General features: G+C 43.9%; 1 protein-coding gene across 7 annotated transcripts in view; it reads left to right on the forward strand.

Moving 5' to 3' along the window:
- Window positions 1-23,599, forward strand: part of cep162 (centrosomal protein 162) — a 148,658-nt gene that overhangs the window by 73,283 nt on the left and 51,776 nt on the right. For all 7 annotated transcript variants that reach the window (XM_078542482.1, XM_078542478.1, XM_078542480.1 and 4 more), the window contains 3 exons: window positions 10,260-10,391; window positions 12,628-12,740; window positions 15,845-15,959. In XM_078542482.1, coding sequence (XP_078398608.1) covers window positions 10,260-10,391; window positions 12,628-12,740; window positions 15,845-15,959 — 360 coding nt within the window. The remainder of the gene's footprint in view (window positions 1-10,259; window positions 10,392-12,627; window positions 12,741-15,844; window positions 15,960-23,599) is intronic.

Raw genomic sequence — 23,599 nt, forward strand, 5'->3', positions numbered from 1 at the left:
CAGCTCATCATATATTAACATTCATGCCTGCTCTGGTGAATCTGTGGCAGGCCCTATTGTTAATTCATTCTCTACAAATCTGTTAATGAAATCCAATTATTTAATTTGTTTTTTCTCCAAAAATAACAATTTGCTTTCCTTAATTTTCAAGTTTTCATTACGTCTAGAACTACTCCGTCTGTTTTTTCTATTCTTTGTGAACATCCTATACACTTGCATTTGGAATGTTTTTTTACCTTCCAGGGTGAATTCATGCTTCAGCAGTTTATATTTTCTGTTGCTAAATATTCCTTTTAATTGATCTTATTCGTGCTTTAAACATCCAAGTATACTTACTTACTAGCAATCTGTATTTTCTCTCTTAGACGGAGAGGTCACTTTCTGTTTTCTTTCTCGCCTATGTTTCCTCTCTTTCTTCTAATTTTCTTCTCTCCACTTCATCCTTTTTCTGTCTGTGAGCTCGGCTCAGTTGATGGCACTTCTGCTTCTCACTAAGAACATTGAGTTCAAGTCCCAATACCATAAGATGCAGGAGCAGAAGTAGGCCATTCGGCCCCTCAAGTCTGCTCCGTCATTCAATGAGATCATGGCTGATCTGATAACCCTCAATTCCACTGTCTTTCCTTTTCCCCTTAACCATTGATTCCCTTACTGGTTAAAAATCTATCTCAGCCTTGAATATACTTAACGAACAAGCCTCTCCAGCCCTCTGCAGTAAAAAATTCAACAGATTTACCACCCTCTGAGAGAAGAAATCCCTCCTCATCTCTGTCTTAAAAGGGTGACCCCTTACTCTGAGATTTTGCCCCCTGGTCCTAGACTCTCCCACAAGAGGAAACAACCTCTGCATCTACCCTGTCAAGCACCCTAAGAATCTTATATGTTTCAATAAGGTTGCCTCTCATTCTTCTAAACTCCAATGAATACAGATCCAACCTACTCAACCTCTCCTCATAAGAAAATCCCTCCATCCCCGGGATCAACTGAGTGAACCTTCTCTGGACTGTCTCCAATGCCAGTATATCTTTCCTTAGATAAGGAGACCAAAACTGCTCATAGTATTCTAGGTGTGGTCTAACTAGTGCCTTGTATAGTTTTAGCAAGACTCCTCTATTTTTATGCTCCATTTCTTTTGAAATAAAGGCAAATATTCCATTTGACTTCCCTATTACCTGCTGAACTTGTATGCTAGCTTTTTGTGATTCATAGACGAGGACTCCCAAATCCCTCTGTGCTGCAGTTTTCTGCAGTTTTTCTCCACTTAAATAATATTCAGCTCCTCTATTCTTCCTGCCAAAGTGCATAACCTCACATTTTCCCACATTATATTCCATATGCTAAGTTTTGCCCACTCACTTAACCTGTCGATATCCCTCTGTAGACTCTGTGTCATCCCCACCACTTGCCTTCCCACTTATTTTTGTGTCATCGCAAACTTGGCGATCGTACATTCACTTCACCCATCCAAGTCATTCATATATATTGTAAATAACTGTGGCTCCAGCACGTTGACCTAAGTGCATAAATTAGATTGATACTCCAACTCTGACGGAGTGCTGTATTATCATGGCACTGCCCTTCAGGTGAGATGTTGAACCAAAGTCCCAGAATTGCATGTTCCACAGTGGAACAATGCATGGCAATTTTCAGTAATGAGCAATAGTGCTGCCAGTGTTTGGGGAAGCGTTCCTCCTCAACCAACACCTGCAAAAACTGATTAACTGGTTATTTGACTTATTGCTTGTGCAGTTCAGTCTTGATCTGTAAGTAATAACAAACTGATCATGATCTTAAATTTCCTCTGACATTTGCACCCTTTTAGGGAAGGAAAATGCAGGAATGGATTGTTGAGATTGTAACAAAAGAGAGCTCTACTTTTAAGAAATCTATTTTTTAAATAGCTTGTTACTCCCAGTTCTGCATCTGCAAATCACCGCAATTATCATTTAACCAGAGTATTTGATGAACTTCCATCATGAGATGCAATGGAGAGCTTTAAACTGTCTGAATGGTGTATTATTTTAGCCATCCTCCTGATAGTACAGTTCAAACACATTCTCGTATTGTGGCACAGATATTAATACAAACAAAATGTTGGAAGCAGACAACAGATCAGTCAGCATTTGTGGAGAGGACAGATAGGATGATGGCTTCGAGTTGGCCATTCAGAACTGGAAAATGAAAAATAAACAAGGTTTATGATAAAATCAGCACTAATGGAAGACGAATGGAAAAAACAATAGCCTGAAACACTGGAATGACCAGCTTAAAAGAAAAGTAAGACATTGTTACATGACTGAGATGATTTATCATCAGGCAATGAAAAGGAGCATTAAAAATATTTGAAAGAATGCGTGCATATTTAAGGCAGTGTGAGGTACACCCAGAGAAATATGAGAGGTGGGTGAAGTTAAAAGCGTAGAGCCTGTGGATCAGATCTCAAATTAAAACAGCAAATAAATGCCCAAACAGTGTGGAACCGCCACTCCTGAAAAGTGCAGGTCAGCTAATTTTGTTACAGATTTCTAGCATTTTAAATTTGTAATTATACCAATTAAAGGAAATTAACCTAATAATTCAATTGGCCTCTACTGTGAATAACATGATGTTCAAAACTTGTCTCAGCCTAGATCATGGCCAATAACAAATGTTACAGTTTTGTTCCTATTTTGGTATTAATCGTATCCATTTTTGTAGTTCATTGAAGTTGGTGCTGTATGAAATATGTGTCTCATGAATAATCTAATTCCTTCTATATATGAATATGCAAATTGTTCAACTATGCAGAAAGAAACCATCTCATCAACTGCAAATACAGTAGCATAACTGTTTTTTAATTTAGAATCTGATATTTAAAAGATATCTCAATGGATAATTGTGGCAAAGCTTAGTTGCTTAGGAATGCATAAGAGCATCTAATTTTATTTTTACAACATTTAGCCCAGCTTGCCAAATGCTCTTCTGTGAACTTACGCACACATTGCACACCATTTCAAATTTGATGGGTTCTGTAATTGAATTCTAATGCGAGATTGCAGAGATGTCAGGATCCTTTATTTCTGAGCCCTTTTTTATCATTACATTGGTTTAAAATATAAAATATTTTCCTTTATATATTTTAAATATAATTAAAGTTAAATTTATGGTTAATTTGTATTCGAAATCAATGGCAATTTCTTTTCTTCATAATAAAATGAAAAGGGTAAACATTTTTATATCTCTTACTCAGTGTAAATACATCATAGGTAGCCATAGTTACAATTGTATCATTTGTGGTGATCATTTAATTATTTTTGTTTGTTATGACACAGCAGTTGGTAAAGCTGAGTTATTTAAAAATCCCAAAGGGAAACTTAAAACAACTGTCATAACCTATATTTTTAAGTGACATGTTTGAGATGCAACTCTAAATTCAGGAATCAGACTGCTAGTTCTCGAGAGGTTTTTATTTCAAACTACATGTGACATTTATTAATTTACACAATTTAAATATATACACATGGCTACAAATTATCACTACAAACTAATCTCCATTAATGTAACAGCAACCCATAGACTTTAAGCAGATACCAGGCAAAGAATTTTCACCTTACAAATTCAAAATGAGGTTCCTTTCACTTTGATTCCTTAGCAGACACAGTGGTAGGCTTACAAGCTTGATGTTACATTGCCTCTGCTCTGCACACACAAAACTGCTATCTGTTATACCTAGCAGACCTCATTGAATGTAAATTCTCATTGGGCAGAACTTTGCCGTTGTCGAGCAGGGGGCAGGGCACGCTCACTGACGCGTAAAATGACACGGGATGATGTCGGGCGGAACCCCCAACGTCATCCCAGTCCATTTAAATTTTCAGGAAGGCGGGCCCGCAACAAAATCAGCGGAGGGCCCGCCGACCTGCCAATGGCCAATTGAGGCCATAGACAGATCAATTAAAGTACTTAGTGTACCTGCTCGTCCAACCTTAAGGTTGGCGGGCAGGCCAAGAGCCCCGGCGGCAAACAGATACCTCGTGCACAGGCGGGATGAGGTTTCATGCAGGGTTTTTAAATTTTTTATAAAGTTATTATGTTAATTATGAACATGCCCCATCTCATGTGACATGTTAGGGAATTTTTTTTTTCTATTTTTAATATTTTTAAAAGTGGAAGTGATCTCCCTGAGGCAGCACCTGGCCTCAGGGGGATGTGCACTTTCTCGTGCACATGCGCGAAAGAGCACACTCTCGCTTTTAGGGACTCTCTTCCCCCCCCCCCCCCGCCCACATGGAGCGCTTCCTGTCGGACATCACGCTGGGCGGGCCTTAATTGGCCCGCCCGTGTAAAATGTCGGCGGGGCCCGCTTCTCCGGCAGGGATTGTCTCCCCGCCCGCTGGAGATTGGGTCGGGCCCACCCACCCGACAGGCAGAATATTCTGCCCATTGTATCACCAGCCCCTTTGAACTCCACCTCTCCTAACAATAAAACCCCTTTCATAGTACCAATTTTATTAGTAAACACTGTTTGGTCTCTGCTAGCTAGGTGCAAGATGACATGTTGATGATTTTTTTTTACTACAAACCTCATAGATGGAAGAAATGCATAAAATGCAATGAGCTTTATATTACAACCAAAGTGACTTGAAATGTTATAACAAATAAAATGCCTGTTTTTAGGGGAAAATACTGCAAGGTGTCAATGGACTTACCTCCATGTCAAATAGAATCATAATAGCACTGAATGAGATCATTCAGGTTATAGTGCCAGTTCCGATTTTTTGGAAGAACTATCCTGTTGCTTTTCCTATAGCCCTGCAGTGCTTCACTTTTCAAGCATATATCCCATTCCCTTTTGGAAGTGGCCTCCACCACCCTTTCAAGCAGTGCATTCCAGATCATCATAACTCGATGCGTTTTTAAACAAAACCTCCTCGGCTTCCCTCTGGTTCTTTTACCAATTATCTTAAATTGGGGTCCAATTCTCTTGCCATTGGAAACAGTTTCTCTTTACTTGCTCCATCAAAGCTGCTTAGAAATTTGAACATCTGTATTAAATTTACCCTTAACCTTTTTGGCTCTATGAAAAACAATCCTGGCTTTTCTAGTCTCTCCATGTAACTGAAGTCTTTCATATCTTTCTCATAAATCTCCTCTGGATCTTGTCTAAAGGCCCTTACACCTTTCCTAGATTGTGGTGCCCAGAATTAAATATTATACTCCAGCTCAATCTAAACTAGTAATTTATGAAGCTTTATCAGAACGTGTATTCAATACCTTTGTTTATAAAACCAAGGCCCCCACATACTTTAACAACTTTATCAATTTGTCCTGAAGCAACTGTTTTATTGTAGGAAAATGAAGATAGCATTTTATGCAGACCATAATCTCTCAAACTGCAACATGATAACTAACTTTTGTTTTTGATGGTATTGGTTACGGAAGGAATGTTGCCCAGGACACTTGCAGAAGCACTTGTTCCTTTTCAAATGGTGCCGTTGGACCTTTATTTTCTTCTGGGCCAAACTGACCCTTGTTTAATGCTGCAATACTTTTTTAGCACCGGCAAATTTTGTCAGCAGATGCATCTTACTGAAACTTCATCTGATGTATGTGGAAAACATAATTGTATTAATGTGTCAGACCATTGTGTTCGCAAAAGGATTCCAGCACCATCACTCATCTGTGATCATGGAAAGTAAATCTGAATTCTTCAGTTGTAGAGGAGGTTCACTGAGCTGCAATAATAGTGTAAATGGGACAATTCTGACATGGGTAAACCACTTGCCTGGATGAGTGCAGCTCCCACAAAAAGTTTGACACTGTCCAGGACAAAGCAGCCTGCTTGATTGGCACCACATCCACAAACATTCACTCCCTCCACATAGTAGCAGCAGTGTGTACCATCTACAAGATGCATTGCAGGAATTCGCCAAGAGCCCTTAGACAGCACCTTCCAAACCCATGACCACCACCATCTAGAAGGACAAGGGCAGCAGATACATGGGAACACCACCACCTGGAAGTTCCTCTCCAAGTCGTTCACCACCCTGACTTGGGAATATATCGCCGTTTCTTCACTGTCACCATGTCAAAATCCTGGAACTCCCATCCTAACAGCACTGTGGGTGTACCTACACCACATGGACTGCAGCGGTTCAAGAAGGCAGCTCACCACCACCGCCTCCTCAAGGGCAACTAGAGAGGGGCAATAAATGCTGACCCAGCCAGCGAAGCCCACATCCCATGAATGAATAAAAACAAAACGGATCAAATCTAAAGCAGTACAAGAGAGAAAATCCATGTTCCAAAATATTTCCAGTTTTGAAGTACAAGACTTTTGCTTTAGCTGTTGCCTTGCGTTGCTTAAAGAATCAAGCCTTGGAATAAAAACAAAGTTTTTAATATGAGACCTCCTGTAGTCAAGTACATGATGGATATAAAAACAGAAACTGCTGGAGATACTCAACAGGTTTGGCAGCATCTGTGGAGAGAGAAACAAAGTTAGTGGTCAGAATTTTGCCCTTGGTGGGCGTGCGGGCCCCACCGGCTCGGCGGCGGGCGGACGGACAGCCAACCCCCGCCACCGAAACGGGGCCTGCTGCCATTTTGAGTGGGCGGGCCAATTAAGGCCATTGACAGGTCGGTGGGTGGACAGCTGATTTCGCTGTCCGCCCGCCTTCCTAAAAATTTAAGGGGACCAGGATGACGTTGGGGGCTGCTGCTCGCCAACGGGAAAATTCAGGCCAGTGTCTCAGGTTGATGACCTGCCGTCAGAACTGTTCTATCAAAAGTACAGTGGCCTGAAACATTAATTCTGTTTCTCTCCAAAGTGCTGGCAGACCTGCTGAGTATTTCCAGTGTTTTCTGCTTTTATTTCAGAATTTTAGCATCTGCAGTATTTCTATGCAATAAATAGCTATAATTTGCAATTCATGCAAATCATCATCAGTTGCTAAACTAATATAACTAATGCATATTTTTTATGAATCCTATGTGAAATGGCACTTCACCGGTACGACACTTATAATTTAAACATATTTCTAATAGTATTTTGGTTGATAGTGATAGATTTGACAAGACTAAGTTAATGAGAGAAATGATTTTATGTTCTCAATTCTTTCTTGAGATGTGGGTGTCACAGGCAAGGCCAGCATTTGTTGTATGTTCCTAATTGCCCTTGAACTGAGGGCAGACCCATTGCTGTGGGTCTGGAGTCGCCTGTAGGCCAGAATTGGTAAGGACAGCAGATTTCCCTCCCTAAAGGGTATTCTTTCGAGTTATCAACAGTCACAGATTGCAACTCTTTTGAGTACAATCACAGTTCTTGGTTTTTCCGGGAGTGGGACAGGAACCCACAACCCTCTGATTCAAAGGTGAGGGTGCTATGAACTGAGCCATAGCTGACACCTCCCCCTAAAGGGTATTAGTGAACCAGATGGGTTTTCACAACAATTGATGATAATTATCATGGTCACCATTGATGAGACTAGCTAGATTTATTAATGGAATTTAAATTCCACCAGCTGCCATGGTGGGATTTAAACCCATTTCCCCAGAGTATTAGCTGGGCCTCTGGATTACTAGTAGTGACATGGGCCAGAATTTTACTTTTGGCGTGTGGGCACACGCCTGACGCGCATAAGCGTAATATGGCGCATGATGACATTGGGCGTGCGTCCCAACGTCATCATGCACTCATGCGATATTTCATTCAGTGGGCGTGCGCCGGAGTTGGCTGTGTGCCTGCCGATAATTGAAATACCTATTGAGGCCATTAACGAGTGAATTAACTTGAAATTTACGCTGCCCATCCAACCTAACTGTTGGCGGGCAGGTGAAAAGGCCAAGTGGCCTTTACATTTTTTAGGAAACCTCATCCACGAGCAGGATAAGGTTTCCTAAAGCTAACACAGATTAAATAAAAACTTTATTTCGAATTTAAAAACATGTCTCATCTCATGTGACACAGTCACATGAGGGGAGATGTTTCATTAAATTTTTATTGTCGTTATTAATTTTTCTAAAAAGTGCTTCAGTCTCCTGGAGACTGCTCCGTGCCTCAAGGAGATTGAAGCAATCTTTCGCACGTACGCGTGAACTGCTTGCCAGGCCCACTCTCCCTCCTCCCCACACCCGCACAGGTAGCGCTCAGCACTGCCGCTCATGATCCATGCAGGGCGGGCCTTAATTGGCCCGCCCACGTGAAATCGTGGTGTGGAGCTGATCGCTGGCGGCAGTCGGCTTCCCGACCGCCCGCTCCCGCCAAGCCCACCCGATGAGGGAAAAATTCTGGCCATTATCACTACACCACCTCTATGACCTTTATGAAGCAGAAGTAAAAGCCTAAATCGCCATTGCAATTTGATAACAGAACATTATTCTACCTTTTTCTCTCTCTATCCCATCATATATTGAAATAACAGAATCATGCGTCTTCCGTGAATTAAGCAAACTAATTTTGAGTTTCAAGCTGAAAGCTCTGTGTTTAATATTTTGTAGCACATTTATATAATGTAATATAAGCCTACTGAAGATTTTTTTATTTAAGAATCGCTTTGTTATATGATCATATAACTGTGATCACTTCAGTTTCAAATGGGTAGGTTGGATACACAAGCCCTGCAGTCATCCTAGCAAAATCAATGTGTCATATTGTATTGGAGTAGTCCAAATGCAACTGAAACAAAACCATTATGCCATACTAAAACTTTTGCAAGTATGTGATTTTCCTTTTGATTTCTTGCTCAGAAAGTAGTGACTCAGGGTACAACTCATTGTTTCATTTTGGTAATTTCCCCAAATGGCTACTGATTTTTTGATCTGGATTCTTGTGTATTGGTAAGTCATTGGATCATGAACATTTCACAGCTAAGTCCAACTTTGTCCTGATCTAGGATGTAGACATGAATTTCCAGCAGGAATAACTGGATTATGATCAAGATTGTTTTCCATTTGCTTACGCCAGCATTTGTTCCCCATCTCTAATTACTCTTGAGAAGGTAGTGGTGAGTTACTTCTTGAACTGCTGCAGCCCATGTGTAGCACTCATCCAGGCTACTGGAGAGTTCCTGAGTTGTGCTATGTAGATAGTGGACAGGCTTTGGGAAGTCAGGAGGTGAGTTTACTTGCTGCTGGATTTCCAGGGCAGGATTTAATGGGCCCTAGTGGGTTTGCAGGCCCGTAGAGGAAGGGCATAAAACTATCCAGTTAGCCTTCCCGCCAACCTGTTCTCAATTTTACAGGGGGGCAAGTAAGGCCTAAGGAGGCCAGCCTGCACTCGCCCCAATTGAGGTCCTTTAGTGGCCACCTCCCTTCCTTTCAGGCTCCCTTTCCCATTCACTGTCCCCCACTCCCTCAATCCCTACTTCGCCGAGTTCTCCATCAAGACTCCCACCCTCTCTTTCCCGTATCCCAATCCACTCAGGGCCTTGCCTCCCATCCCAGCCATGTCACACCTTGGGACTTAACTGCATTATTGTTCAGGGGTTTCAACTTGTGTGATTGCCCAAAGTCCCTGCAGTGGCCACTGTTCTGGGTGCATTCCCTGGCGACTCTCTGGGTGGCGGGGTGGAAAACCCCACCACCTGTTGCATCCTGCCCCCATTTCAGACCTGCTCTTGTGGCCACAGTATGTATGTGGCTGGCCCAGTTAAGTTTCTGCTTAGTGGCAAGCCCCTCGCCCAGGATGTTGATGATGGGGGATTCAGTGTTTGTAATGCCTTTGAACGTCAAGAGGAGATGGTTTGATTCTCTCTTGTTGAAAATAGCCATTTTCTGACTTGATTAGTACAAATGTTACTTGCCACTTATCAGCCCAAGCCCGAATGTTGTCCAGTCATGCTGCATGTAAGCACGGACTGCTTCCATGTCCGTGAAGTTGTGAATGGTACTGAACACTGTGCAATTATCAGCGAACATCCTCACTTCTGATATTATGATGGAGGAAAGGTCATTGAAGCAGCTGAAGGTGGTTAGGCCTAGAACTGAGGAACCCCTGCAGCGATGTCCTAGGGTTGAGGTGATTGGCTTCCAGCAACCACAACCGTCTTCCTTTGTAAAAATTGGGAATACTGTTTCTGAGATTCCAGCTTCCTCAGCTGAATTTGATCTAACTAAACATTGTTCTCAAACCGGTCCAGCTCCTTAGCCTATACAATTGCTCCTAACCTAGCTCTAAACCACGATTCACATATTTAGACCAATTCCTGCATCCAGGTTTATCTGCCTGGAGAGCTTTTCTTTTTTTCATTTTTTTTAATGGTACAATTTTTTTTTGAAAGCTGTGCAGCCTGGAGACCAGCAGGAAGAAATTAATATTTGGAGGAACGTTGGATCCTGTGACTGAAGAAAAGCTGAAGTTAATTGAAAAGGAGGTTCAGGAACAAGAAACTCTTATTCAAGGCTACCAGCAGGTATTGGAACAAAGATGTTGGTCTCTCTGCTATCTGAATGTTGCACTTGTGTTTTTATTTGGTTATTAAGTGGAAAAATTAAATGGTCATTTTTTTTTTAATAATGACATTTCTTGTATCTGCCTAGTGCATGGAGTGTTCTGTTTATATTTTGCCTTCAGAATGAGTCTCCTGTTCTTAATTTGTCTAGTTGCTTATTTTCAGTTTTCATTATTTAAAAATCATACTGCACAAGACCTTAATCCCACAGTTTGTTTTCTCCCCAATTATATTTGATCAAAAGATATGTCCCAGTTACTGCCAAGTTTTTTTTTTAAATCTGCAGGGTTACTCACCCACCCCATTATGTTCCCATAAATATAAAATTTCTCCTATACCAAGGAAATAAATCAGATGCAATTTTATCTGCACACTGCAATGTAACTTTCCACACCTCATGAATATTACTGACCTCAGGAAACTAATATGCTGCATACTTCCCTCCACCTTAAGGCTGTTAGTATGCGCTTGAGAAGCTTAACGTGATTGGCTTTACTGTTGTCAATCCTGTTGTTTCTCACAAGCTTTCCATGTCAAATTTTATGTTCACATCCTGCCTCAGATGACTGTTCTTTCTCTTGAACTCACCTGCTCTGTGTTATGTCTGGGTCTGGTACTGGGCCCTGTCTATGCTTCTTATAATATTCCAGATAGATTGCATTCATAATATTGGAATCATTCATCCATTGGATATTTATATAATTTATATTTATGTAATCATCTTTGAGATTTCTATGGAGTATATGTAAAATTGTATTTATTTAGCTATTGGATGCTATTATCATTTGTAGTTTTGGAATAGTTCATTAATGTAGTATTTATATATAAACAAAAGATTATGTCCACAGTGCTCCATGTCCCAGAAATATGATTGATTCATGATGCACAAAAGACTCTCGAAGCATTATAGCAGATATAAGTACCGTGAACAAATCCCAGTGTTCCAGAGCTAACTGTCATTGCAACCAAGCCTCTGCTTCCTTGTGATCTCTAAACTCAGCCGCCAGGCCCTGATGCCTAGTCTTTACTGGCTAGAACCCCAGGTTACTTGAAACAAAACAGATGTATTGAGAGAAATTTAATACTTAGAGTGGCAAACAAGGGTAGCGTGAATTAGTTTTATATATTGGAAAGCATTGAATGGCGAAAGGCCATTGAGATTTTTGCAGATATCTCATTATTCTGTATATGATCTATTTGATTTTGTAAGAAAGAAATTATAATGTGTGGGTTGGAAAAATCATGGTTCCATTAATATAGCATGTAAAGGAATTGTGAAAAATGGCTTCACTTGATTGTGATGGGCCACTGTTCTGCCCTAACCATGAAAATTGCCTTTGGACCCATCTTGTGTTTCTATATTTGTCTCATTATTATCCTGTTTTGCCTTGCATCAACATCTCTTTTCACATTCCTGCTGTTGCCCCTATCATACATCCCTATCACCCTTTTGTTCCTTTCTTGTCCCTGACAAAAGCATTATTTTTATTTTTGACTTAAGTATGTATTCGTTTTCTCTTAATAGCCATGGCTCACTTGGAACCTCACCTCTGAATCACAAAGTGCAGGTTCAAGTCCCAGTCCAGAACTTGAGCACAAAAATTAAGGTTGGAGTTGGCGTCTTTCAGATGAGATGTTAAACCGAGGCCCCATTTACCTTCTCAGGTAGATGTAAAAGATTCCATGGTACTATTTGGAAGAAGAGCAGGGTAGTTATCCCCAGAGTCCTGAGTCAATAAATAACCCTTGATCAACATGAAAAAGATTATCTGGTCATTATCACATTGCTGTTTGTGGGACTTTGCTGTGCGCATATTGGCTGCTGCATTTCTTACATTACATAAGTGATTACACTTCAAAAAGTGCATCATTGGCTGTAAAGCATTTTGAGATGTCCAGTGTTATGCAAAATGCTATATAAATATAAGCCATGTTTTTAGCTAATATTCGAAATGTTGGCTGGGATTTTCCAGCCCCGTTGCGGGCGGAACCTGCAACCGGCGAGGCGGCGCCCCAGCCAGAAGCACATTGACATGCGGCGGGACCGGAAGATCCCCTGGTTAACTGGAAAGCAGTGTTTTATTTTTAGGTCCAGCACACTTATGTTCAAAAGTATTTTTGGGATTATAAACTGCATTTTATTTGATGTAACAGGAAGGTCTTCTATTAGTACACTTAAGAACATGTATTATTTCAGGAAAATGAAAGACTTTACAGGCAAGTGAAAGAACTTCAGGCCCTTAATAAAAGAAATGAAGAGAAAATGTTCACAGAAACACAACACTTAATGGCTGAAATGCACCGACTAAAGTAAGGCTTTTAAGTATACTGTTTCTAAAAGTTCATGTTTGCATTAATCTTTCAATTCCTAAATGATTTTAAATAAAGCAGTAAAATCAGATACCTTTTAAATATTATACTGCCCAAAAAAACACTTGCATCCTTGCAGTGGAACCCTTTGAAAGGCGCATAATTGCTCCTGAAAGCTGTTGCAAGCTGCCCTCACCTCACTTCTTTGGAGATGTGCATTATACTTGTGTTGCTTCATGTGTTTCTATTATGATGCATTTGATAGCTGATCATTCTGTGCACTTTCACTTCCCATAATGGCTTTTTGTTTCGGTTAAAATTGCAGTTAGAATATATGTGCAGTTTTCTTAAAGAACAAAAGACTTTTAAAATATAGGCTGCCATATTTTCTGTTTGGCATTTTACAAGTTTTGGAAAGGGAAAACTGACACAAAGGCATATCTGCCATATTAACAAGGATAAAAGATGATAAAATATGAATCTGATATGCTGCTATGTCTTATATGTATATATCATTGTCATTCGTTAATTGAATCTTGCGATGTGACTTGTTAAGGCAGGTATTTATTCTTTGTCCCTATTTTCCCTGGTTTGATAAAACTGACCGACATGCTTGGCTACTTCAGAGGGCATTTGGTTCAACCATATTAAATTGGGACTGGGGTCATGTATTATCCATGCCAGCAAGAAAAACAGGCTCAATCCTTAAAAGAAACCAGGAAACCAATTTGGATTTTGTAACAAATAAACTGTTACTGACAGCTCCATGATCTCTTACTGATGACTGCTTTTCTTTCCCAGATTTTTTTTAAACTGAATTAAAATTTTCATGATGGGAGTTGAACTTTCATTCTCTGGATTATTAATTCAGTAACTTAATCACTATACTATCTTACCCTTTTATGGTTAATCCACTGCTACAGCATTTTGAGGTTCATGCAACAACTCAATGCATAGGTTCACTGTTGGTTGCTTTTACAGAAACTGATTGGCTGATATATTGGCTTTCCTTAAATTATCAGGTGACTGAGCCACCAATTTTTTGATAATTTTTCCTAAATTTGATTTAAATTCTTTGAGATTTTCGAGATGTTCTGTATTAATAGAGGCTGTTGAACTCAACAGTATTGTGTCACTTCTGTTTGTTCATGTTTTTTAAAACATTGAAGAGTAGATATTTGCCTCGAGTGTTGGCACAACACAGGTGATGTCTGATCCACAGCTTGTTATATGCAGCACATGATATTCACTTCTGCAATGGAACTGAATATCAGGCACTAAGTATAACGGACAACCAGTCTGGTATATCCTGTTTTGCACCATTGTCCGGGACAAATTTCAGTCCCTGAGTTATTTTTGGTTCTTAGAATATAATAACATTGGCAGGGTCGTATTTATTACCAAGGCCTTGTGCCCCAAGGGCACCAAAAGTCAAGTACATAGTGTGGAGTGGGATCTTCTAGGCTCAACCAAATAGAGATGGCAGGTTCCCTTCCATGAATGGCATTATGATAGACAGACAGCTTTCCGGGACATCCTCTTGTTCTAGTCCACAATTTATCACATTTATTGAATTCATTTTCACAATTTGCCATTGAAGGATTTGCTAGTCAACTATAAAATCACCAGGCTTGCAGTGTGAAAGAAAGAACTTGCTTTTGCTTTGCAGATTTCAGCCATGGCTCATTTGATAGCACTGTCACCTCTGAATCAGAAGGTTGTGGGTTCAATTCCCCTCCATGACTTGAGCACAAAAATCAAAGCTGAAACTTGTGTCAGTGGTGCTATCTTTCAGATGAGATGTTAAATTAAGGCCTCAGCTGCTCTTTCAGGTGGACACAAGAGATCGCATGGCACTACAGTTCCATCATTACAACCCTGCATTTGTATTCAATACCTTGTCCAATAAAGGGAAGCATCCCATATGCTTTCTTTACCACATTGTCCACATGTTGTGCCACCTTCAGGGACCTGTGGACATGCACTCCAAGGTCTCTCGCTTCCTCAACCTCTCTCAATATCCTCCCATTTATTGACTATTCCCTTGCTTAGTTTGCCTTCCCCAAATGCATTACCTCACACTTTTCTGGATTGAATTCCATTTGCCACGTTTCTGCCCTCTCAACCAAACCATTGATATAATTCTGGAGACACCGGCTATCCTCTTCACTATCAACTACACGGCCAATTTTTGTGTTACCTGCAAATTTCCCAATCATGCCTCCCACATTTATATCCAAATCATTTAATGTCTGCAACATACAGCAAAAACATCTATTGACCATTACCCTTTGTTTCCTGTCGCTCAATCAATGTCACAAAAACAGATTTTCTGGTCATTATCACATTGCTGTTTGTGGGAGCTTGGTGTCTGCAAATTAGCTGCTACACTTCCTGCATTACAATAGTGACTACGCTTTGAAAGTATTTGATTGGAATGCCCTGTGATCGTGAAAGGTACTATATAAATGAAAGCCTTTCTTTCTTTTCATTTATATTGTGCCTTTCAAGACCTCAGGATGTACCAAAGCACTTCATAGCCAAGTGAGCACAATCACTTTCATAAAGTAGCGAAACATGGCAGCCAATTTGTGCATGGCACAGTCCCACAAACCAGCTACAAAATAAGTCAGCAGATAATCTGTTTTAGTTATGTTGATTGAAGGGTAAATGTTGGTCAACTTCCCTGTTGTTCTTCAAATAGTGCCTTGGGATCTTTTGCATTCATCTGAGAGAACATACTTGATTTAACCGCCTGTCCAAAATATAGCACTTCCTCGGCACTGCACTGAAGTGTCAGCCTGATTTACATGAGTGGGGTTTGAACTTATGATATTCTGACTGAGAGGTGAGAGTGTTGCAACTGAGGCAAGGCTGACACCCTGAAGGAAGACAATGCACTATTGGCTGATTCTATCCATTTCTACGATACCTGAAATATATTGTTAAATTTGAAACAGTCACTGTGAACAAATTGACAGTTTTAGCCAAGAGTGCCTAGCTTTAACTGTATTTAAAACAAATCCTAAGGAGCAAGTCTCTCTTTAATTTCTAAGACTGCGTTTGAAAACAAAAGTGTAATTTTTTGCCTTTTTCCTCATTAGGGAGCAGTCGAACAAGAATAACATGAAGCAAGCATCAGTCAGTGATGTGCAGTTGTCTGAGCAAATTAACAATCAGACAATAACTGACCTGCTTTCACAGTTGAGATTAACACAGGTAAGTACTTGTCTCAAAAGATGATGTACATTTCCACAGATAAGTATAGTTTTATTTGTAATGTACAAAAAGCATGATGTGATATGTTATTAACTTTGTAATTTCTATGTCACAACATTTGAAAAGAAACTGGCTCTTGGGACCTCACTAGTGGGAAGGGAGTCAGACCTGGTGGAGGAGGTGAAGAGGTACTGACTAGATATAGTTGGTCTCACCTCCACACATGGGCCAGAATTTTTACCTCATCGGGTGGGTGCGTGCCTGACCTGAATGAGCGTAAAATGACGCGCGAGCAAGCGTCCCGACGTCATCGCGCACTCACGCGATATTTCAGGCGCGCGTGGGAGTCGGCAGCATGTCCGCCAACAATTAAAAGGTCTTATAAGGCCATTAACAATCTAATTGAATTTTTTCGTTGCCCGTCCAACTTTGTGGTTGGCGGGCAGGCAAAAAGGCCAAATGGCCTTTGCATTTTTTGCAAAACCTCATCCACGGACGGGATGAGGTTTAGATCCGTCATTAAAAAAAAAATAAAACATTTTCATACTAATTTCTATCATGTCCCTGCTCGGAGTCACATGAGGGGACATATTTTTTGACATCTTAAAATGCTTTATTTTTATTTTTTTATATCTTCATCTCCCTGAGGTAGCTCTGTGCCTCAGGGAACTTTTCTTGCACGCATGCGCGAAATTCCCTGTTTGCCCGCCTCACCAGCACCCCCTCCCCCAACCCCCACACACACAGGCAGCACAGAGCGCAGCAGCACGCATTTCACACTGGGCGGGCCTTAATTGGTCCACCCAACATGAAATCATGATCCGGTCCCGATCTCAGGCGGCGATCGGCTACCCGACTGCGCCTGCCCGACGAGGTGAAAATTCTGGTCATGTTGTTGGCTCTGGAATCAAACTTCTCAATCGAGGGTGGTCTCTCTCCTACTCTGGAGTGCCCCCCCCCCCCCCCACCGATGAGAGGCCCCAGGCGGGTGTGGGGATACTCTCAAGCCCCCGGTTTGCCCCCAGTGGATGAGAGGGTCGTCTCAATGAGGCTTCAGGTGTCAGAGAGGAAAACTTTGACTCTTGTTTGCGTTTATGCGCTAAACATCAGCTCGCAGTAGTTGGCCTTCTTAGATGGTGGGATTGGTGCTCGATAGGGTACCACCTACCGACTCTGTAGCTTTACTGGGGGACTTCAACGCTCACGAGGGGAAAGATGGGGATACCTGGAGAGGAGACTTTGTCCGTTAGTCGAACCTCAGATTCAGGAGGAACAATGCGGATTCTGTCCTGGCCGTGGAACAGTGGACCAGCTCTTTGCCCTCTCAAGGAAATTTGAGGTTTCGTGGGGGTTTGCTAATCTGGTCTACTGCTGTTTTATCGACCTGGAAAAGGCATATGACTGCATTCCTCGGGATATTTGGTGGGAGATTCTGTGGGAATATGAGGTGCTGCTTCTGCATGCTATCAGGTCCCTCTATTCGCGCATTAAGAGTTGTGTCTGCACTCTCGGCATTAAGTCGAATTCGTTCAAGGTGGACGTTGGACTCCGCCAAGTGCGCGTCCTGTCTCCACTCCTGTTCATAATTTTCATGGACAGGATATCAAGGCGTAGCCGAGATATAGAGAGTATCTAGTTTGGAGGCTTAAGGATGGCATTTCTGCTGTTTGCAGATGATGTTGTGCTTCTTGCCTAATCCGACTGTAATCTTCAGCACGCACTCAAACGTTTCACTGCCGAGTGGTTGAGATGTGGATCAGCACCTCCAGATCTGAGGTCATGCCTCTCTCCCGGAAAAGAATGGGTTGCTCTCTCCAGTTGAAGGGGGAAACGGCTTCCCTTAGTGCTGGAGTTCAAGTATCTCAGGATCATGTTCGCGAGTGATGGCAGGGGGGAGCGTGAGATTGACCAGCAGATCAGTGCGGTGCAGTTCTGCTGGTGCTCCACCGGTCCGTGGTGGTGAAGCGAGAGCTGAGTTTTAGGACGAAGCTGTATGTCCCCATCCTCACCTATGGTCATGAACTGTGGTTAATGACTGAAAGGATAAGATTTCAAGCGACGGAAATGAGGTTTCTCCACAGGGTTGCTCCGGGACAGCGTGAGGAGTCCGACAATCCAGGAGAGCCTCGGAGTAGAGTCACTGGTCCTCCAGATCGAGAGGGGCCAGTTGAGGTGGTTCGGGCATCTGATAAGGATGGTCTCTGGTAGGCTCCCGCTCAAACTGTACCAAGCAAGGCCCACTGGGCGGAGACCTCGAGGATGACCCAGGACACACGGAGGAGTTACTTCTCTCGCCCCTCCAACTTCAGAATCGCCCGCTCGACTTTAGAATCACCTACCCCTCTTTAAGCTGAACCACCAGTCCATAGACTTCCTTGACTGACTTGTAGATCTCCTTCCTGACTATAGACTTGCCCGCCCAACTATAGACACGCCTGCCTGGCTATAAACTTGTCTGCCCGACAATAGACTCGCCTGCCCAACTATAGATTCGTCCGACTTCACAAAAGCCCGCCCGACTTCACAAAAGCCAGCCCAAACGCCTGGGAATCCCCCAGGAGGAGCTGGAATCTGTGGCTGGGGAAAGGGAAGCCTGGTCGGCTCTGCTCAGCTTACTGCCACCTTGACCCCCACCAGGAGGAGTGGTGTGAAAATTGATGGACGGAACATTTGAAAAGGCCATTGTTATATCGGCCCCTGATAACCACAGGGTCGGTGCATACCAGCATAAATGTAGAGATGCGCCACCAAAGTTCGCAGGGTCGAGGTAAGATTCCTTTGTTATTCCAACGGAGTGTGCCTGAGCCAGTAGGAACACTTTAGGATGTAAACCATAGTAGAAAGACCAGAAAATTGGTTACAGATGCTGGTTTCTTCCCTGAGGGTGGTTGGAATGGGACTAAGGGGGCTGGATCCTCCTCAGAAATAAGTTGAAAAGTGCCTGTGGGAGCCAATATTTGGGAGTCTAAGTCACAACTCTGGACTGGATCCCACACGTGGGCTCCACATTCACTGTTTGCCAGGAAGATGTACTTCATTTCGGCAGGTGTAACTTTGCCAGGAACCTCTGAAGGCTGGGAATATGATCATTAATGATATAAAGGGCTGGATTTTACATCCCCCACCTGCTAGGTGTGTTTTTGGCAGGGGGCCGGGAGGGGAGGTCACATAAAATACGAGCAGTGGCAAGCCCACCCCTTTCCTCCCACTCCTGAACTGCCTTCCATAACATGGTAGGTGGGAGGGCGCTGATATTGGCAGCCATATTTAAATAAATAATTAAAGGTCAATTGAGCCAGACAACAAGCCAATTGACCTGCATAAAATGCTGCCCATGCCATATTACAGTTGACGTGGGCGGGAGTGGGCAGGCCACTTTTTAAAAACTTTTTGTAAAGGTGGGATGGAAGTGGGGGGCATAGCATTTGGGGGAGTGCCCTTTGCATATTGGGACCCCTGTACCCCCTCACCCCTTTTGTTCTCACCTCCCCCCAGCTTCCAAAATGGGCCCTTCCATCCCCTGCCACCTTCCATACGATGCCTAAACCCTCCCCATCCAAGACCCCTGACTTACCTGGGTGCAGAGGCCATGGCTGCCTTCTCTATGGACCTGCTTGCAGTCCCAGCAGCTCTCACTATTCAGTTCTGGGGTGGCTGGGCAGGGCTTCCTCCCACTGCGGGGCAGGCTTCTTTTCCGTGCGCCGGCTGTCGGCCAACTCTTGCGATGGGGGGAATGGGGTAACAGCAGTCCCCCACCCTTCCCCCACCCCTATCCCCGTGAAATACAGCCCATGGAGACGTTTGCAATTTGTTTTCCAATTATTTGAAGTTGTATAAAAAATATGTTCTTCCACCATGCCCAAATGCTACCTTTTATTCTTAATGTAATATTTTTGTTCCCTACTCAAGCTATCTTGACATCTTAAACATTAGGAGAAGTCAAAATTATTTAAAAGCTCTGTCATTATTCCACTCATTTATCTTTTAAGGACCTACTTATTTCCTATTAGCACACTTTGGACATTTTCAGTCTCTGTCCTCCTAAAGTTTTCTCTGATTAGCATGGCACGTTGTCTCTTTTTTTAATGTTTGGGTATCCTTCTGTGGGTCAGGTGCACCCTCCTCAGCTTGTGGAGCTGGAGATGATAGGGTCACAGGAAGAGGCGATTTGGATTGGCCGGACATTCCCTGAGTCACCTGGGTGGATGGCACCGGGCTGTCGAGCTGCTGGTCCTCCTCCCTATGGGTGCCCGACGGCCCCTGGCTGACTCTGAGGAGAAGGGGAAGCTGGAGTGAGATCGAGTTGCCCCACATCCCTCTTGTGTTGTCACTGTTGGAGGCCAACTGTGGCATCAGCGATGGAGTTCAGCCAGCATAGCAGTGCAGGACTGATGTCCTGGGCCAAGGTATCTTTAGCGGCCGCCATCCTGCCAGTGTTGACCTCGGTGCGTCGGCATAACAGCACAAACACCTCGGACTTAAGGCAGACAGACTCCTCCATCGTCCCTAGCAATATGAGGAGTGCACCAGACATCCCTTCCTGATGTTCCCATGATTGTCTTTGTCTTTGCATCTCCCACAACTGATTGAGAACTGAGTCCAGAGGCTCATCACCTGTCTCAGACTCAGCAGACCTCTTTCCTTCAGCAGCCCTCCCAGTGCCGGTGACCTCAGATGTCCCTGCCTCTGCCTGCTGTGGAACAGATTGTGTGCTGTGCTCACTAGATTGTGATCTAGGTCCCACCGAGTTGTGTGTCACTGCGCTGTTGGGGGGGTGTGGGTGAGTGCTGTGACAGGTCGTCAATGATGCTGTCCTCAGGGTTCTCATCCAAGGTGCTCTCGGCGCTGGGGTCGGGGTCAAGGTTGCCTAAGGGTGACGTGACAGATGTGCCTAGGAGAGAAAGTGGAGACTATTAATGCTTGGCAGCCGAATTACACACACAACTGTGAACTCAGAGTAGCGTTGGCCAGGGAATGACCTGGTGCAGGATCCTGACGTAGATGCTTGCCGCCGACCTCATCATCGCCTCAGGAATGGCCCAGCCAGCTCCAACGTGTGAGGACCTTGATATCCGGCACCCCATCCCCCGGTCTGGGACCTCTCCCGTTGATAGTGCATGACCTTGTCCTGCATAAAGACAGGTGGAGAGAGTGTGAGCAAGGCACATACGAGGCCAAATGAGAAGGATGCCAGGCGTGCGTGTGTGCTGAGTGGAGCCATGGACGGGATGAGGAGGCGATCTCCAGAGGAGATGAGGCCAGATGAAGATGTGAGGGCGTGTGAGAGAGTGAGTGGTGATGTCCCTTGAGGTGGCAGTGAGTGAAGTGCCAGTGAATGTGTGATGGGCTTGTGGGTGGGTGAGTTGAGAGTGATGAGATGGTTGACTCACCCTGGCAGCATGGATGAGATTATTCATCCTTTTTCTACATAATATGGCTGACCTCCTGTATGCAGCGTTTGCGCTGACCACCGTTACCACCACTTCCCAAGCGGGAGTGGTGAGACTGATGGGCCTCCTGCGGCCAAAGCGGGGGTAGAGGACATTGTGGCGGGCTTCCACTGCATCCAAAAGGCATTCCAGGTATGCATCATTGAATCAGGGGAACTGCACGCTTCTTGGCTTTTGAGGCCATGGTTGGAATCATCCCAGATTTGCAGCAAGCACTTTACCCACTGGCCACAATGGTGGCTTTTCACACCATATCGTCCCAAACTTGCCGCATTAGTTATGCGTTCCCGGGATGCACGCCATTTCAATGGTGGGCCATCTCCAATTCGCCTGCCACGCTGTCACCTTGCCACTTCATCACGCCAGGCACCACATTTAAAGTACAGCTGTGCTTAGTGCTTCCAGCCCAGGACTGCAGCAAAGAAGACATGGCCCCAAAAGGCAAGAAGACTGCAACCCTCGAGCGCCTTTTGGACGCCGTGGAGACCCACTGCGTTGTCCTCTACCCCCGCTCTGGCCTCAGGAAGGGCAGCAACATTACTACTCCGGCTTGGCAGGCGATGGTAGTGGTGATCAGTGCCAAACCTCCATAGAAGAGGTTGGCCATCCAATGCAGAAAGAGGATGAATAATCTTATCCATGCCGCCAGGGTATGGCAACCACCTCATTACTCTAAACTCACACACTCAAGCCCATCACACATTCACTGACATCTCATTCACTGCCAGCTCAAGGACATCATCACCCGTTCTCACACACATACCCTCACATGCCCACCTGGCCTCATCTCCTCTGGAGACTGCCTCCTCAGCCCTCACCATCTTGAGGCCACTTTCACAGATCAACATGTGCCCCCATGCACCCTGGGATACCCTCTTTCCGCAGTACAGCCCTCGTCCTGCAACCTCTTCCCTTGCCTGAGGCCACTTCTCCCCCTTCCACAAGCAAGCCCTAGCCCTGCAGGCATTTAAAAGCCACTCACATATGGCTGCTCTGGTAGGTAGAGACCTGCCTGTGAGTGATATCGTGCTGTCTGTGAAGCCTGGTGAAGCGAGTGCTGACCGAAGCAAGGTAGACAAACAAACCTTGAAGTCCCGAGCGAGGTGCAGCCCACCAACTGCACGCCTTTTCTATGCTGTTGTGAATTGGGCGGACGATGCAGTGGGTGTTACGATTCCAGCGGGCTGGCCTAATAATGATATGCAGATGTATTACAATGAGGTTCCCGACGTCTGATGGCGGTAAACATGGCCCATCATCGGCTGGCTGAGCAGACGATCGCAAACTGGTTTCACGCCGTTGTGAAACCAACTGCACCATATTGTACGCTCACGCCACCGAACATGTCAGCGGGCATGGAAAATCCCACCCCGTGTGTCACTGGAGCAGTCCAGGGCTGCGAACATTGAGAACTGTGCACGGGGGTGCCCGGAGTGAAGAATTAGCATGAGGGGGCAAATCGGAGACCACCCACCAGCTGGACGCCATGTTTCCCATGACTGCATAATTTATGAGGCGGGAAGAGAACGATACAGCACGAAAACCCACCATTGCGGCCGGTGGGTGAAATGTAGTTTTTCACGCCCGCTAACGCACTTAGTGCAATTCTGGGATGATTCCATCCATTGTCTCTGCATATTCTTACTACAAAATGAATCACATCACATTTCTCTGCATTGAACTTTATCTGCCTCCTGTCTACTCATTCCTCCAACTTGTCTGTGTCCTTTGGATGTTATACACTAGTTCACAATGCTTCCAAATTTCATAACATCCGCAGATTTTGAAATTGTGCTCTGTACACCAAGGTCTAGGTTATTGACATATACCAGGAAAAGCAAGAGTTCCAGTGCTCATCCTGGGGAACTCCAGCTCAAACCTTCCTTCAGCCTGCAAAGCATTAATTAACCACTACTCTCTATTTCCAGTCACTCAGCCAATTTCATATATATAGGTTCAACTATCCCTTTTATTCTGTGAGCAATAACTTTGCTCACAAGTCTGTCGTGCTGCTCTGTATCAAATGTCTTTTTGGAAGTCTGTGTACACCACATTAACAGCATTTCCCCGATCAGCCCTTTCTTGCTCATTTCCTACCTAACTCCCTAAATTCTGACTGCAGGACCACGACTGCTGGCTATTCACCCTCTCCCCTCAGAATGCTTTGCAGCCACTCAGTGACATCCTTGA

Source organism: Cetorhinus maximus, chromosome 5 (genome assembly GCF_964194155.1).
Source record: "Cetorhinus maximus chromosome 5, sCetMax3.hap1.1, whole genome shotgun sequence".
NCBI lineage: Eukaryota > Metazoa > Chordata > Chondrichthyes > Lamniformes > Cetorhinidae > Cetorhinus > Cetorhinus maximus.